Below are 17,567 nucleotides of genomic sequence, written 5' to 3'. Positions count from 1 at the left end.
AACCTCTATATAAATACAATCAGTTTAACTAAGGCATGATATTGAATGCCAGGTAGGCTTGACTGTGCTACCATTCCCATGTTCCTAAGCAGATAGCTCAATGTTACACACTTCGGATGAAACTGTATCAAGGACTGCTAATAGATTAGAAAACGTAACACCATTTTTCTCTTGATACATCACATAATATGCTCTGTTGCATTACATTCTTGCAGTAATTTTTAGTAATTCACATGATAAAAGGCATTGTTGACAGTGGTTTCAAGCAGTCATACTTGTCAGTCACTTACTTGGCCATATATAATTCGAGTTTCACAAGGACCACAAGGCTGCAGGCCACATCACTGCCTTAACTGGGTCTATGCTGGTGGACGTTGGGGAATGAGAAGAGATCTTATAAAAACATATAAAATTATGAAGGGATAGATAAGACAGAGGCAGGAAGGTTGTTTCCACTTGTAAGTGAGCCTCAGGATTTGGGGGAAACTCCGGGAGATTTAGGACATTGATGAAAAAGAAACTGCTTTTTCCAGGGAGTAGTGAATCTGCAGAGAGTAGGGAAGCAGTAGAGGCTACTTCATTAAATATATTTGAGACACAGTCAGATAGATTTTTGCATAGCAGGGGAATTAAGGGTTATTTGAAAATGGAAGGTAGGTAGAGCTGAGTCCAAGGCTAGTTCAGCCATGATCCTTTTGAATGGTGGAGCTGGCACAAGGTGTCAGAAGGCGTATTCCTGCTCCTATTTCTTTTGTTCTTATTATGTTTTATGTTGAGAAGCACCCAGGCAGTGGATGAAGATCTTGTATCTCTGTACTGAGAAAAGGGCATCTGTCCATGATCTTTTTCCAAATTGTCATGTTGAACAACATAAAGCAATAAAGAAAGGTTGTCTGAAATACCTAGGTGATCAGATTCTTTGTGGAATTTCAATATTTCTATGCACTCTATGTACTGCAATAGTGAAATATAGATATTGCAGCTGTTCAGCCAAGTAAATGTTGATAGCATTCCTCAGTTATAGTGTGCCATGTTCCTTGGCAATTATTCACTGAACAGCCTTTCTAAATAGAAAAAAAGGTACATTTCCAGAAGTTTCACTTTTTTAAAAACTACTTAAGGAAAATCACAATTAATGCTCTGTAGTGTGGAGTTATTGAGAACAGTGCATAGTTTTGGGTGACTAATGATCTCTGTGACCTTGCATATTAGAGGAGCGTAATCAGTACTGCTGTCTTGCTAAGTGGAATGCACTACTCTGTTTGAGTCACAAGCTGAGTCACAGCCATTCCTTTAAACCAAAGGCTGCCATTGACTTGAAACTTGGCTATAAGATCAAGAGGCTAAGTATTCTGTGATAAATGACTTGCCTCCTGAGACTCTAAAGGCACAAGAGAGTGAAAGAATACTCCCTGACTGCCAGCAACATTTACTGGGCTTGGTATCTACAGGACAATGCAGACCAACTGACTTTGCCCCATCCACTGTTGCAACATTATTTTCTCAATCCATGGTACACAGCAGCTGCATTTGTACCAAACACCTCCAGCTTCTCCAAAAGTGCTTCCAAAACGGCAACTTCAGCCATCAAAGATAGAAAATGTATGAGGACATTCCCCCCCGAAGGTTCTGTGCTAAATTGCACATCATGCTGACTTGGTATACATCACCATTTCATCAAATTCTAGAATTGTCTACCTGATAGCCTCGTGGGAGTACTTTATGGATAAAAATCATCATCACCTTCTGAAGGGCGACTAGAAATGGGTAATCAATTCTGGCTTGCTAGTGACACCCACATTCTGAAAAACCTATAAAGTACTATTTAATGAAAGCTTCCAGACCTTTCCACCAAGTAGGCACACTTGTAATGAGTTTTTTTTTTACTTTGTTAATGCAATTGTTTAACAAAATATTTAATGTTGTAAATGTACTTTTAGCTGATTAGTTCTAATAGTTAGTTGTGAAATGGACCATCATGGCCTTTTTAGGGTCGGAATCTGAAGGTATGATATGTTAAAATATCTTGGTATAACAAATAGCATCTTTTGAATGCTTAATATCATTGAATGTACCTATATTAACTGGATTAGTGCAGAAGCTCTCCTGATTTCTTGTCTGTACTTGAAAACCAGAAGGGTTACATATATGTGCCCTTCAAAAGCCATGAGAATTGACAGTTATAGCAGGAAAAATGTTCACATTATTTTTTTAAACAGTGGGTTTTCTATTGAACAGATAATGACGAACACATTGAAGGCAAGAAGAAAGCTCGGACCATCTTTGAAAGAAAGTACTGATGAGCCCCTCCAGCGACCAGTTACACCGAGCATGCACAGGTTGGGTTATGTACCGTAAGTAACCGCCAAGAACTGAATTATTAATGTAAGGAAGAAAAGCTTAGACAGGTTCTCCGCAGCTCATGAATGCCCAACTTATGGACACCCTATAACATATGAGTGAACTCTGCAGACCTGCTGTTCAGGCATTTTCAGTTTGGTGGGAACAGAACATTCCTGTGTGCCTTGTGTGTTTACCCCATCTTCCCTCCCTCCCACTCCAGTGCTGCACCAGCTGGGGGGTAGATCGACTCAAGCAAAACTGGAAGTATTGAGCAGACTCGCTCACTCATCAAGTCAGTGGGACAAGCAGCCAACCATTCTTCCTGTGCCTGTTCACTCCCCCACCTCAGCTGTCTCTGTGATCCTCTTGCAGCAACTTACTTGTTCATTTCTGATTTAACAGTTCAGGTTACAAACAGTTCTAAGGAATAGGACCCTGTCAGCATCTGGGGACTGTCTGTAATTTGTTTTTGTTTCAGATGACATTTTTTTTGCTGGAAAACTACTTACAGATTTATAATTCATAATGTGTTAACAAATGGCACCGCTGTAGCATGATATTTGCTACTACAGCTCAGGCGTCAGAGTTCAGAGACCAGTTCTAGTGTTCCATGTAAGAAAGCTTGTACGTGCTTCCCGTGAAGCACATGGGTTTCCTCCGGGTGTTTCAGTTGGTAGATTAATTGGTCATTGTAAATTGTCCCATGATTAGGCTAGGGTTGAATTGGAGGGTTGCTGGGCAGCGCAGCTCAATGGGTCAGAGGGGCCAGTTCCATGCTGTATCTATAAATAAAATAAAATGCTTTATGGCAGCTTGTTATTGTGATTTTTGAATAGTCATGTATCAATAAAAGATACAGGATAAAATTTCCATTATGCAACTATTTGATTTGCAGTATATAACCATTGACAAATAATGTACATGTTAATAGTGCTGATGAAAGCTGTAACTAAAGATGTATTAGTTATCTCGTAATGAAGAAAAGAAATAAAAAGGGAAATGAAAGAAAGAGAACTCTGGCTCTGCGACCCAGAAGGGAAGTGGGAAAAAGAGGTGAGCTCCAGTGAAAAGGGATTCATTGTTTAGGGGGACAGAAAGGAGGTTCTGTAGATGAGAACAAGATTCCCTGATGGCATGTTGTCTCTCAGGTGTCACGGTCCATGACATCTCAGAATCGGAATCAGGTTTATTATTCCCAGCATGTGACATGACATTTGTCAACTTAAAGCAGCAGCAGTTCAATGCAATACATAATATAGAAGAAAAAAAAACAAAATAATAATAATAAATAAATAAATAAATAAATTACAGTATATGTGTATTGAATAGATTAAAAATTGTGCAAAAAAATAGAAATACTATATATTAAAAAAAGAGAGGTAGTGTCCAAGGGTTCAATGTCCAGTTAGGAATTGGATGGCAGAGGGGAAGAAGCTGCTCTTGAATCGCTGGGTGTGTGCCTTCAGGCTTCTGTACCTCCTACCTGATAGTAACAGTGAGAAAAGGGCATGCTCTGGGTGCTGGAGGTCCTTAATAATGGACGCTGCCTTTCTGAGACACCACTCCCTGAAGATGTCCTAGGTACTTTGTACGCTAGTACCCAAAATGGAGCCAACTAAATTTACAACCTTCCTCTGCTTCTTTCAGTCCTGTGCAGTAGCCCCGCTGCCACCCCCCATACCAGACAGAGATGCAGCCTGTCAGCCTCCACGGTATATCTATAGAAGTTGTTGAGTGTATTTGTTGACATACCAAATCTCTTCAAACTCCTGATGAAGTTTAGCTGCTGTCTTGCTTTATTTATAACTGCATCGATATGTTAGGACCAGGTTAGATCCTCAGAGATCTTGACACCCAGGAACTTGAAACTGCTCACTCTCTCCGCTTCTGATATCTCTGTGAGGATTGTTGTGTTCCTTTGTCTTACCCTTCCAGAATTCCACAATTAGCTCTTTCATCTTACTGATGTTGAGTGCCAGGTTGTTGCTGTGACACCACTCCACTAATTGGCATATCTCACTCCTGTACGCCCTCTCGTCACCACCTAAAATTCTACCAACAATGGTTGTATCGTCAGCAAATTTATGGATGGTGCTTGAGCTATGCCTAGCCACACAGTCATGTGTATATAGAGAGTAGAGCAGTGGGCTAAGCACACACCCCTTAGGTGCGCCAGTGTTGAATGTCAGCGATGAGATGTTATCACCAATCCGCACAGATTGTGGTCTTCCGGTTAAGAAGTCGAGCATCCAATTGCAGAGGGAGGTACAGAGGCCCAGGTTCTGCAACTTCTCAATCAGGATTGTGGGAATGATGGTGTTAAATGCTGAGCTGTTGTTGATGAACAGCATCCTGACATCGGTGTTTGTGTTGTCCAGGTGGTCTAAAATTGTGTGAAGAGCCATTGAAATTGCATCTGCCATTGACCTGTTCTGGCAATAGGAAAATTGCAATGGATTCAGGTCCTTGCTGAGGGAGGAGTTCATTCTAGTCATGACCAACCTCTCAAAGCATTTCATCACTGTAGATGTGAGTGCTACCAGGCGATAGTCATTAAGGCAGCTCACATTATTCTTCTTAGGCACTGGTATAATTGTTGCCTTTTTGAAGCAAGTGGAAACTACTTTTGCCCATAGCAGTGAGAGGTTGAAAATGTTCTTGAATACTCCTGCCAGTTGATTGGCACAGGTTTTCAGAGCCTTACCAGGTACTCCATCGGGACTTTTCGCCTTGCAAGGGTTCACTCTCTTTAAAGACAGTCTAACGCCGGCCTCTGAGACAGAGATCACGGGATCATCAGGTGCAGCAGGGATCTTCACAGCTATAGTTGTCTTCTCCCTTTCAAAGCGGGCATAGAAGGCATTGAGTTCATCTGGTCGTGAAGTACCGCTGCCATTCATGCTATTGGGTTTTGCTTTGTAGGAAGTAATGTCTTGCAAACCCTCCCGGAGTTGTCATACATCCAATATCGCTTCCAACCTCGTTCAAAATTGTCTCTTCGCTCTTGAAATAGCCCTCCGCAAATCATACCTGGTTTTCTGGTATGGGCCTGGGTCGCCAGACTTGAATGCCACAGATCTAGCCTTCAGCAGACGACGTACCTCCTGGTTCATTCATGGTTCTTGGTTTGGGAATGTACAGTAAGTCTTTGTAGGCACACAATCATCCACACAGGTTTTAATGAAGTCAGTAACAACTGCAGCATACTCATCCAGGTTCGGAGATGAATCCCTGAATACAGTTCAGTCCACCAATCCAAAGCACACCGATTCTCAGATCAAGTGCCTAGCATCCTTAAGTTTCCACATATCGACTGGGACTTCCATACAGTAAAAGGACTAGATGGGATTGAGTTTGTCAAATGTGTTTACTAAAGTTTCCTTAGTCAGTATGAGAAGTCCCAATAAGAGAGTGCGCAATACTTGATCTGCTATCAGGGAATGAGACCAGGCAGCTGACAGAAGTTTGTGTAGGGGAACACTTTGCATTCATTGATCATAATGCCATTAGTTTCAAAGTAAATATGGAAAAAGATAGGTCTGGTCCACTGGTTGAGATTCTAAATTGGAGAAAGGACAATTTTGAAGGTATCAGAAAGAATCTGGCAAGTGTGGATTAGGACAGGCTGTCTTCTGGCAAGTGTGTAGTTGGTAAGTGGGAGGCCTTCAGAAGTGAAATTTTGAGAGTACAAAGCTTGTATGTACCTGTCAGAATAAAAGGTAAAGATAACAAGCGTAGGGAGCCTTGGTTTTCAAGAAATATTGATGCCCTAGTTAAGAAAACAAAAGAGGTACATAGTAGGTACATGTGGCGTGTGGCCAAGTGGTTAGAGCGTGGGTTCGAGTCTCGGCCAAGGCAGCGTGTTGTGTCTTTGAGCAAGGCACTTAACCACACACTGCTCCAGTCCACCCAGCTGAAAATGGGCACCGGCAAAATGCTGGGGGTTAACCTCACGATAGACTGGCATCCTATCTGGAGGGGAGTCTCGTACTCTCAGTCACTTCACGCCACAGAAACCGGCATAAGCACCAGCCTGATGGGCCACAAGGCTCAGGACAGACTTTTTTTTTAATATAGTAGATAGGTAGGAAAAAATTAGGTACTTATGGAGTATAAGAAATGCAAGAGAACACATAAGAAAGAAATTAGGAGGGCTAAAAGAATGCATGAGGTGCCCTAGCAGTCAAGGTGAAGGAGAAGCCTAAAGGATTCTACAGATATGTTAAGAACAAAAGGATTGCAAGGGACAAAATTGGTCCCCTGAAAGATCAGAATGGTAATCCATGTGTGGAGCAAAAGAGATGGGGCAGATCTTAAATGGATTTTTTGCATCTGTATATACTCAGGAGATGGATACAGAGTCTATAGAAGTTAGGCAAAGCAGCATCAATTTCATTGACCCTACACAGATCATAGAGGAGAATTGGTTTCTTGTCTTCAGGCAAATTAGGGTGGATAAATCCCCAGGGCCTGACAAGATGTTTGCTTGGACCCAGTGGGAGGCAAGTGCTGAAATTGAGGGGCTCTAGCAGAGATATTTAGATCACCCTTTGCGACAGCTGAAGTGCTGGAGAATTGGGGGATAGTTAATGTTCCGTTGTTTAAGAAAGGCTCTAAAAATAAATCAGGAAATTATAGGCCAGTAAGCCTGGCATCAGTAGTGGGAAAGTTATCAGAAGGTATTCTAAGGGACCAGATGCATGAGTATTTAGGTAGACATGGACTAATTAGGCTTTGTGCATGGTAAGTTGTGTCTAACCAATCTTATAGAGTTTTTTGAGGAGGTTACCAGAAAAGTGGATTATGAAAACAGATAATTTAGCAAGGCATTTGGGAAGGTCCCGCACAGGAGGTTGGTCGAGAAGGTTCGGTGGCTTGGTATTTAAGATGAGGTACTAAATTGGATTGCTGATGACATTTGCTGATCGTTTGAATAATCAGAGGCTTTTTCCCAGGGCTGAAATGGCTAGCACAAGAGGGCACAGTTTTAAGCTGCTTGAAAGTAGGTACAGAGGAGATGTCAGGGGTAAGTTTTTTACGTAGAGAGTGTTGAGTGTGTGGAATGGGCTGCCGGTGACGGTGGTGGAGGCGGATACGATAGGGTTCTTTAAGAGACTCCTGGACAGGTACATGGAGCACAGAAAAATAGAGGGCTATGGGTAACCCTAGGTAATTTCTCAGGTAAGGACATGTTTGGCACAGCCTTGTGGGCCAAAGGGCCTGTATTGTGCTGTAGGTTTTCTGTGTTTCTGTGACATCAAGATTGGGGTTGTAGTGGGCAGCAAAGAAGACAATCAGAGCTTGCAGCAGTATCTGGACCAGCTGGAAAAATGAGCTGAAAAATGGCAGGTGGAATTTAATGCAGACAAATGTGAGATGTTGCACTTCGGAATAACCGGGGTAGGTCTTACACAGTGAACAGTAGGACTCTAATGAGTGCTGCAGAACAAAGGCATCTGGGTCCCTAATTCAGTGAAAGTGATGTCACAGATAGGTAGGATTATAAAGAAAACTTCTGACACATTGGTCTTCATAAATCAAAGTACTGAGTACAGGAGATGGGATGTTATGTTAAAGACATTGGTGAGGCCTAATTTGAAGTACTGTTTGCAACTTTGGTCACCTACCTACAGGAAAGATGTAAATAAGGTTGAAAGAGTACAGGGAAAATTTACAAGGGCATTGTTGGGACTGGAGGACCTGAGTTACAAGGAAAGATTCAATAGATTAGGACTTTATTCCTTGGAATGTAGAAGATTAAGGGGAGATTTGATAGAGGTATAGATAGGGTAAATGCAAACAGGCTTTTTCCATTGAGGAGTGGAACTACGGTTAGAAGACATGGGTTAATGGTGAAACATGAAAAGTTTAAGGGGAACATGAGGGGAAACTTCTTCACTCAGGGGGTCGTGAGAGTGTGGACAAACTGCCTGCAAAGTGGTGCATGCGAACTCAGTTTCAGCTTTTAAGAGAAATTTGGATAGGTACATGGATGGTAGGGGTATGGAGGGCTATTGTCCCTGTTCAGGTCGATGGGAGTGGGCAGTTTAATAGTTTGGCAATGACTAAATGGGCCAAAGGGCCTTTTACTGTGCTGTACTTTTCTATGACTCTATGACTTTTAACTCAAGATTATATTTTAAAGAAATTAAGAGAATTGAAGTAAATCAGAAAGTAACAGGCAGAATAATATATGAATAGAAGGGTTGTGTATTTTGTGTTACATTGAGGTTTTATGATTATTTTGATGAGTAGTAATTTTTACTTATTCATCTAAATATATTTGTTCCTGATTTTGTAGGTTGGGAACTGCTCTGGAAAAACATGAATGTAGAAGTCCTAGTACAGAGAGCAACCTGTATTCACAGCAAAGCTCTCGACCACCTACTCGAAGTGGGAGCAGAACAAGTGATTCTGAGTTTGGGGCTTCACCAGTTCGTAAGTTGAAAAACCATATTGATTGTTTAGAATATTTTTTATTTATATATATATAATAAAATTAATAATATAATTTTTATTGATCCTTAGCAATTATTTCCACACAAGGAGATGTTAATGAACTCTTCTCCCCCATAAATATCAAAACTCCATTCCCATCTCCCTTCTCTCCCCTGTGTCTCTCACTGCCTCTTTCCCCTTCCTGACCTTCCCATCTCCCCTTCTCAAACAACCCATCATTCTCTAGTTCTAGGGCACATATTCAGTACTATAGCTGGACGTAGTTGGGCCCCCATGCCTTTGCTATGTCATCGAATTCAGCCATTTCTGTGAGCTGAATCAAATTTACTGAAGATTGGGTTCTCTTATGATAATAACCTCCAGAGGAGGCCAAGATGATTGTTAAGTGATTCCTCTAACTGAAAGGAGTTGAAAATGCTGTTTGATCTTCTGTGTTCATTTTCTGGGCTCTATTGCTGAGGATGAGAATATTCATAGAATCTGCAGCTTCCGTTAGTTGCTAAACACCAGAGTTAACATGACTCATTAATTTTAAGGTGATCAGCTATATCTACTATATTTTGGTTAGTAATCCAAACCAACAGCTGACCAATTAAAAAGCTGGACTACCTCTTGATTCCCTGTCTCCTCATACCACCTAGGGCCATGTGAACAAGACAAAAATATATTCCTTTATGGAGTCCCATGAGTTGTAAGGAAAATTTAGAGGATAACTACAGAAGTCCTTAAAATGTTAATATATGCACTTTAATTCATAAAGTTTTAGATACTTGGTTAAAGCTGTTCTGGTCTGGGGTCCAGTACTATCCAGAGAGTTGTTCTTCCTCTCTTATGCAGAACAAAATATGCAACCCATAGAACTACACTCTACTTCTTCACTCTTCCTCCTGTTACTACAGAGTTAGTACAGTGAGAGTGACTCCGGGGGCTGTGTTGTGTTCTTTGTATGAATTGTGGGAGACCTCCAGCCTCTCAGTTAACCACATCTGCATCAGGTGCACCAAACTGTGGCTCATCAGTGAATGTGTTAAGGAACTGTAGCTGTAGTTCGATGACCTTCAGCTCATACAGGAAACTGACGAGGTGATAGATAGGAGCTACAGGGAGGTGTGCACCCCTAAGTTTCAGGAGGCAGGCATCTGGGTGACTGCCAGGAGAGGGAAAGAAAATGGGCAGCCAGTGCAGATCACCCCTGTGGCCATTCCCCTCAACAATAAGTATGCCACTTTGGGTACTGTTGAGGGTGGGGTGGGGGGAGGTGGGGCGGGAGATGACCTACCAGGGAAAAGCCACAGTGATCAGGTCTCGGGCACTGTGGCTCAGAAGGGAAGTACTGCAGTAGTGATAGGGAGTTTCATAGTTAGAGGAGTGGACAAGAGAATCTGTGGATGTGTTAGAGGCATCTGGATGGGATGGTATGCTTCCTTGCAGGTGCCAGGGTTAAGAATGTCTTAGATAGGGTCCATGGCATTATAAGGGAGAGGGTGAGCAGACGGAAGCCTTGGTACACATTAGCACCAATGATATGGATAGAAAAAGGGAGGAGGTTGTGAAGAGAGAATTTAGGGACCTAGGTAGAAAGCTGAAAAGCAGGACCTTCAGAATAGTAATCTCTGGATTACTGCTTGTGCCATGTGCCAGTAGAAAAAGATGATTTGGTAGATGAATGCATGGCTGAGGAACTGGTACAAGGGGAATGGTTTCAGATTTCTGGATCACTGGGATCTCTTCTGGGCAAGATATAGCTTAACCCAAGGGGGGACCAATATCCTAGTGAGCAGGTTTACTAGAGCTGCTGGGAAGAATTTAAACTACAGTCGGCCCTCCTTATCCGCGAGGGATTGGTTCCGGGACCCCTTGCGGATACCAAAAAACGCGAATGCTCAAGTCCCTCATTCAACCTGTCTCAATGCAGTGAACCTTAGGACCCAGCGGAACTCCGGACCTTATTTAACCTGTTTCAGTGTGGTGGACGTTAGGACCCGGCAACAGGTGTTCATGAAAATAATCACAATAATAATAAGGTGGCTGTTCATGAAAATAATCACGATCATGATTGAAGATAAAGTGGAAATAATAAAGCGATCAGAAAGAGGTGAAACGCCATCGGTCATTGGAAAAGTGTTAGATTACAGTCAGTCAACGATCGGAACAATTTTAAAGGATAAAGTGAGAAAGGCCCTGCCCCGATGAAAGCTACAATTATTACTAAGCAACACAGTGGTTTAATTATTGAGTTTTGGGGTTTTGAATTTTTGATCCTTCACATCAACCCAGCACAGATGGAGAGCACGCTCGGGAGCGGCCTGTCACTGGATTGAACTCGGAAACTTCCCTTCCCGAGCCTGGCGCTGAAACATACACTTCTTAAGTGTTTTATATGCATAGAAAGGTAAAATATATAGTATATACTAAGACAAACGTTTGACTAACTGACGCTAAATAATACCGGATGTACCTGTTCCGACTTACTTAGTAAGAGAACTTCTGTTTTTTTTTTCGATCCCAATCCACGATAACTTACGCACATCCTCCCGTATACTTTAAGTTATCTCTAGATTACTTATAATACCTAATACAATGTAAATGCTATATAAAATAGTTGTTATACTGCATTGTTTAGGGAATAATGACAAGAAAAAAAGTCTGTACATGCTCAAACAACAAGTGTTGGAAGAGCACTTCCGGGTTTTCTTGATTCGCGGTTGGTTGAATTCGCGCATGCGGAACTTGCGGATAAGGAGGGCCAACTGTAATTTGGCAGGGGGAAGGAAAACGGAGTGATAGGGCTGAGGATGGGGAAGTTGGTATACAAGCAGATGCAGTGTGTAGTGAGACTGTAAGTACAGGCAGATGATGGAACAGATTTACAGTTGGTTGAATGAGTTGCAGTGTAACAGGGAGAAAACAGAAAAGGGTAATGAATCCAGGAGAGAAGGTGTTATATTTGAGTGCACACAGTATACAAAATAAGACAGTTGATCTTGTAGCACAGTTAGAGATTGCAGGTATGACATCGTGGGCATTACGGGGCCCTGGCTGAAAGAAGTTGATGGTTTGGTGTTTAACATCCAAGGATAGACATTGTAGACAGATAGGCAGAGGGGGTGGCATGGCTATGTTGGTAAAAGATGAAATCAAATCTTGAGAAAGAGGTCACATAGGATCAGTAGATCTAAAATTGTTGTAAGTAGAGTTAAGGAACTGCAAGGGTAAAAAGACACTCATGGGAGGCATCCGAATATTAGCCAGAATGTGGATGACAAATTACAATGGGAGGTAGAAAATTCATGTCAAAAGGGCAATGTAATGGGGGATTTCAATGTGCAAGTAGATAGGGAAAATTAGGTTTGTGCTGGATCCCAACAGAGAGAATTTGTAGAATGCACATGCGATGGATTTTTGGAGCAGCTTGTGGTTGAGCCCACTAAGGGATCTGCCATTCTCATTGGTTAGTTGGGTAATGTACCAGATTTGACTAGGGGGCTTAAGGTAAAGGAACCCTTAGGAGACAGTGCTCATGCAATGATAGAATTTACCCTGCAGTTTGAGAGGGTGAAGCTAAAGTCGAGCTAAAGTCAAATGTTTCAGTATTACAGTGGAGTAAAGGGTATCACAGAAGCATGAGAGAGGAGCTGGCCAAAGTTGATTGGAAGGGGTCACCAGTAGGGATGACAGCAGAGCAGCAATAGTTGGAGTTTCTGGGAGCAATTTGGAAGACTCAGGATAGATGCATCCCAAAGAAGTAGTATTCTAAAGGCAGGATGATACAACTGTGGCTGACAAGGGATGTCAAAACCAACATAAAAGACAAAAGAGCAAAAATTAATGGGAAGTTAGAGGATTGTGAAGCTTTTAAATACCAACAGAAGGCAACTACAAAAGCCATAAGGAGAGAAAATATGGAATATGAAGGTATGCTAGCCAATAATATAAAAGATACAGCTGTCCCCCACTTTTCGAACGTTTGCTTTATGAAACCTCACTGTTACGAAAGACCTACATTAGTTACCTGTTTTTGCTAACAAAAGGTGTTTTCACTGTTACAAAAAAAAGCAGCGCGCGCCCCAAGCAGCCGCTCCTCCCCCAGATTCGGAACTGCATTCTAGCTGGCATTGCTTAAACATGTGCCTGTGGGCATCCATTTGCAAGATGAGCTCTAAGGTATCGAAAAAGCCTAAAAGAGCTCGTAGGGTGTTACACTTAGCGTAAAACTAGACATTTCGATCGTGGTGAACGAAGCAAGGACAAAGTGAGTTTGGCTTGTGGAAGTTGACGAAGATGATGTTGAAGAGGTTTTGGCATCCCATGACCAAGAACTGATAGATGAAGAGCTGATGCAATTGGAAGAGGGAAGAATAACAATCGAAACCGAATGCAGTAGCGAATGGACCAAAAGTGAAGTCATCCAGGAACTGAACGTGAAGCAATTGCGTGAGATTTTCGCTGCAATGATAAAGTATGACTTTAATTTTGAAGGATTGCGTCAGTTTAGGGCATATTTGCAAGATGGTTTGAGTGCTTACAAAGAACTGTATGATAGAAAAATGCGTGAGTCTAGCAGTCAAGCATACTGTCGTTTTTCAAGCCTTCCACATCAGCCACAGCAGACGACGAACCTCGACCTTCGACATCAAGGCAGGCAGACATAGAAGAAGATGACCTGCCTGCCCGATGGAAACAGACAACGATGAGATGACACCCCAGTGTCCCACCACCCCAACCCCCGGGCCACAGACAGATTCCGATTTGCAGAGAACGTAGTGGTAGCCGGAAGGCACCCAGCACATCTTTAAGAAAAAAGCCGAAATAAACAAGCTAATTAATTAGGTGCCACCCGGCACATAAATATCGGCCCAGATCAGAGGCAATTGCCGATTGCGTTGCCTCTGATCTGGGCCGACATTTACGAGCCGGGCAGCACCTAATTAATTAGCTTGTTTATTTCGGCTTTTTTCTTAAAGCTGTGCTGGGTACATCCCGGCCACCGCTGCACCCCTGCATGCTTCGCGGATCGGTATTGGTTCGCTGCCTGGAGGTTGGGGACCCGGACCACTGCACCACTCCAACCTCCGATGACTCAGCCTAACACACCATCATCAGTGTGCTCTGCGCTGTCTTCCCAATTCCGGTAAGTGATACTACACTGTACATACATTATTTCTACTTTATATAGGCTGTGTATTTTTATGCGTTATTTGGTATGATTTGACAGCTTCATAGCTTAAAGATTACAGGAGAGAGTGTTTCTGCCGAGAGTGCTTGCGCCGTGTTTTTGCCAAAAGCGCTTGCGTGAGGTTTTCACTATGGAGAACAGTGCAGGCAATCATTGTAGAGAACTATTTCTACTTTATATAGGCTGTGTATTTATCATATCATTCCTGCTTTTACTATATGTTACTGTTATTTCAAGTTTTATGTGCTATTTATACTTATACTTTATACTTTATTGTCGCCAAACAATTGGTACTAGAACGTATAATCATCACAGTGATATTTGACTCTGCTCTACACACTCCCTGGATTACAAATATTAAATATTAAAAATAGTTAAAATGAGTAAATATTAAAATTTTAAATTATAAATCATAAATAGAAAATAGAAAAATGGGAAGTAAGGTAGTGCAAAAAAACTGAGAGGCAGGTCCGGATATTTGGAGGGTATGGCCCCGATCCGGGTCAGGATTCGTTCAGCAGTCTTATCACAGTTGGAAAGAAGTTGTTCCCAAGTCTGGCCGTACGAGTCTTCAACCTCCTGAACCTTCTCCCGGAGGGAAGAGGGACGAAAAGTGTGTTGGCTGGGTGGGTCATGTCCTTGATTATCCTGGCAGCACTGCTCCGACAGCGTGCGGTGTAAAGTGAGTCCACGGACGGAAGATTGGTTTGTGTGATGTGCTGCACCGTGTTCACGATCTTCTTTCGGTCTTGGACAGGACAACTTCCATACCAGGTTGTGATGCACCCTCGAAGAATGCTTTCTATGGTGCATCTATAAAAATTAGTGAGAGTTTTAGGGGACCGGCCAAATTTCTTTAGTTTTCTCAGGAAGTAAAGGCGCTGGTGGGCCTTCTTGGCAGTGGACTCTGCTTGGTTGGTCCAAGTCAGGTCATTTGTGATATCAACCCCGGGGAACTTAAAGCTTTTGACCTGTTCCACTTGCACACCACCGATGTAAATTGAGTCGTGTGGTCCACTACTTCTTCTGAAGTCAACAACCAATTCCTTCGTCTTGATGACGTTGAGGGATAGGTTATTGTCTTCGCACCATGCCACCGGGTTCTTAATTTCCTCTCTGTACTCAAACTATTAAATTGTTTGGTATGATTTGGTAGGTTGTTTTTGGGTCTGCGAACATCACAAATTTTTCCCATATAAATAAATGGTAATTGCTTCTTCGTTTTATGACATTCCGGCTTACGAACTGTTTCATAGGAACACTCTACTTTCGGATGGTGGGGGAAACCTGTACCTAAAGTTGTTTTCAGATATATAAAGTATAAAAGAGAGACAAGAGTAGATATCAGATCCTGGAAAATGACTCTGGAGCTGTACTAATAGGGGACGAGGAAATGGCAGACAAACTGAGTAAGTATTTTGCATTAGTCTTCACTGTGGAAGACACTAACAGTATGCTGGAAGCTCGAAAGTGTCAGGGCAGAAGTGAGTGTAGTTATTATTCCTAGGGAGAGGTGATTGGGAGGGTGAAAGGTTTGAAGGTAGATAAGTCACATGGACTATACCCAAGGGTTCTGAAAGAAGTAGCTGAAGGGATTGTGAAGTTATTATTAATGATTCAAGAATCACTAGATTCAGGCATGGATCTGGAGGACTGGAAAATTGCAAATGTCACCCCACTCTTCAAGAAGGGATGGAGGCAAAAGAAAGGAAATTATAGGCTTTTTAGCCTGACCTCAGTGGTTGGGAAGATGTTTGTGTCGATTGTTAAAGATGAGGTTTCAGGTACTTGGTAAAATGGGCCAAAGTCAGCATGGTTTCCTTAAGGGAAAATCTTGCCTCACAGATGTTTTGGAATTCTTTGAGGAAATAACAAGCAGGATAGACAAAGAAGAATTGGTGGATGTTGTGTACTTGGATTTTCAGAATGCCACACATACTTTATACTTTATTGTCGCCAAACAATTGTTACTAGAACGTACAATCATCATCGCGATATTTGATTCTGCGCTTCCCGCTCCCTGGATTACAAATCAATAATAAATATTGAAAATTTAAATTATAAATCATAAATAGAAAAATTGGAAAAATGGAAAGTAAGATAGTACAAAAAAAATGAGAGGCAGGTCTGGATATTTGGAGGGTACAGCCCAGATCCAGGTCAGGATCCGTTCAGCAGTCTTATCACAGTTGGAAAGAAGCTGTTCCCAAATCTGGCCGTACAAGTCTTCAAGCTCCTGAGCCTTCTCCCCGAGGGAAGAGGGATGAAAAGTGTGTTGGCTGGGTGGGTCGTGTCCTTGATTATCCTGGCAGCACTGCTCCGACAGCGTGAGGTGTAAAGTGAGACCAAGAACGGAAGATTGGTTTGTGTGATGTGCTGGGCTGTGTTCATGATCTTCTGCAGCTTCTTCTGGTCTTGGACAGGACAACTTCCATACCAGGTTGTGATGCACCCCAGAAGAATGCTTTCTACGGTGCATCTATAAAAATTAGTGAGGGTTTTAGGGGACATGAGGCTGCTTAGTAAGATAAGAGCCCATGGTATTACAGGAAAGGTACTAGCATTGGCTGATTGGCAGTGGCATAAAGTGGGTATAAAGGAAGCCTTTTCTGATTGGCTGCTGGTGACTAGTGGTGTTCCGCAGGAGTCAGTGTTGGAACTGCTTCTTTTTACATTGTATCTCAATAATTTAGATGACGAAATTGATGGTTTTGTGGCCAGGCTTGCTGATGACACGAAGATAGGTGGAGGGGTGGGTAGTGTTGAGGAAGCAAGGAGGCTGAAGAAGGGACTTGGAGAGATTAGGAGAAGGGGTGAAGAAGTGGCCAGTGGAATACAGTCAGGAAATGTGCAGTCATACACTTTGGTAGAAGGAATATAAGTGTAGACTATTTTCTAAATAGGGAGAAAATTAAAAAATCCTAGGTGCATAGGGACTTTAGAGTCCCTGTGCAGAATTCCCTGAAGGTTAATTTGCAGTTGAGTCAGTGATGAGGAAGGCAAGTGCAATGTTTAGTATTCATTTTTAGAGGATTCAAATATAAAGACAAGGATGTAATGCTGGGGCTTTATAAGCAACTGGTGCGGCCTCACTTGGTGTATTGTGAGCCATTTTGGGCCTCTTATCTAAGAAAAGATGTGCTGATACTGGAGAGGGTTCAAAGGAGGTTTAGGAAAATTATTCCAGGATTGAAAGGCTTATCATAGGAGGACTGGACCAGTACTCGCTGGAATTAAGAAAAAGGGGGATCTCATTGAAACTTATCGTATGTTGAAAGGCCTCGATAGTATGGAGGTGGAGATGATGTTTCTGATAGTGGGGGGTGTCTAGGACCAGAGGGCACAACCTCAAAATAGAGTGACATTCATTTATAATGGAGGTGAAGAGAAAGTTATTTAGCCAGAGGGTGGTGAATCTGTGGAATTCATTGCCACAGGTGGCTGTGGAGGCCGGGTCACTGAGTGTCTTTAAGATGGAGAATGATGGATTCTTGATAAGTCAAAGACTGAAAGGTTTGGTAAGAAGGCAGGAGAATGGGGTTGAGAAGCAAATGGATCAGCCATAATGAAATGGCAGAGCAGACTTGAT

General features: G+C 42.3%; 1 protein-coding gene across 11 annotated transcripts in view; it reads left to right on the top strand.

Moving 5' to 3' along the window:
• armc9 (armadillo repeat containing 9) overlaps window positions 1-17,567 on the top strand; it is a 146,407-nt gene that overhangs the window by 113,669 nt on the left and 15,171 nt on the right. For 6 of the 11 annotated variants that reach the window (XM_072255269.1, XM_072255268.1, XM_072255264.1 and 3 more), the window contains 2 exons: window positions 2,239-2,354; window positions 8,645-8,781. In XM_072255269.1, coding sequence (XP_072111370.1) covers window positions 2,239-2,354; window positions 8,645-8,781 — 253 coding nt within the window. Of the gene's footprint in view, window positions 1-2,238; window positions 2,355-8,644; window positions 8,782-11,079; window positions 11,195-13,390; window positions 13,403-17,567 lie in introns of those variants that run through there. The other 5 variants (XR_011885670.1, XM_072255271.1, XR_011885669.1 and 2 more) reach the window with 5 other exon arrangements.

Source organism: Mobula birostris, chromosome 4, assembly GCF_030028105.1.
Source record: "Mobula birostris isolate sMobBir1 chromosome 4, sMobBir1.hap1, whole genome shotgun sequence".
Classification (NCBI taxonomy): Eukaryota; Metazoa; Chordata; class Chondrichthyes; order Myliobatiformes; family Myliobatidae; genus Mobula; species Mobula birostris.
The sequence above is the reverse complement of the archived record's forward strand: the minus strand, read 5'-3'. Positions and strand labels throughout refer to the sequence as shown.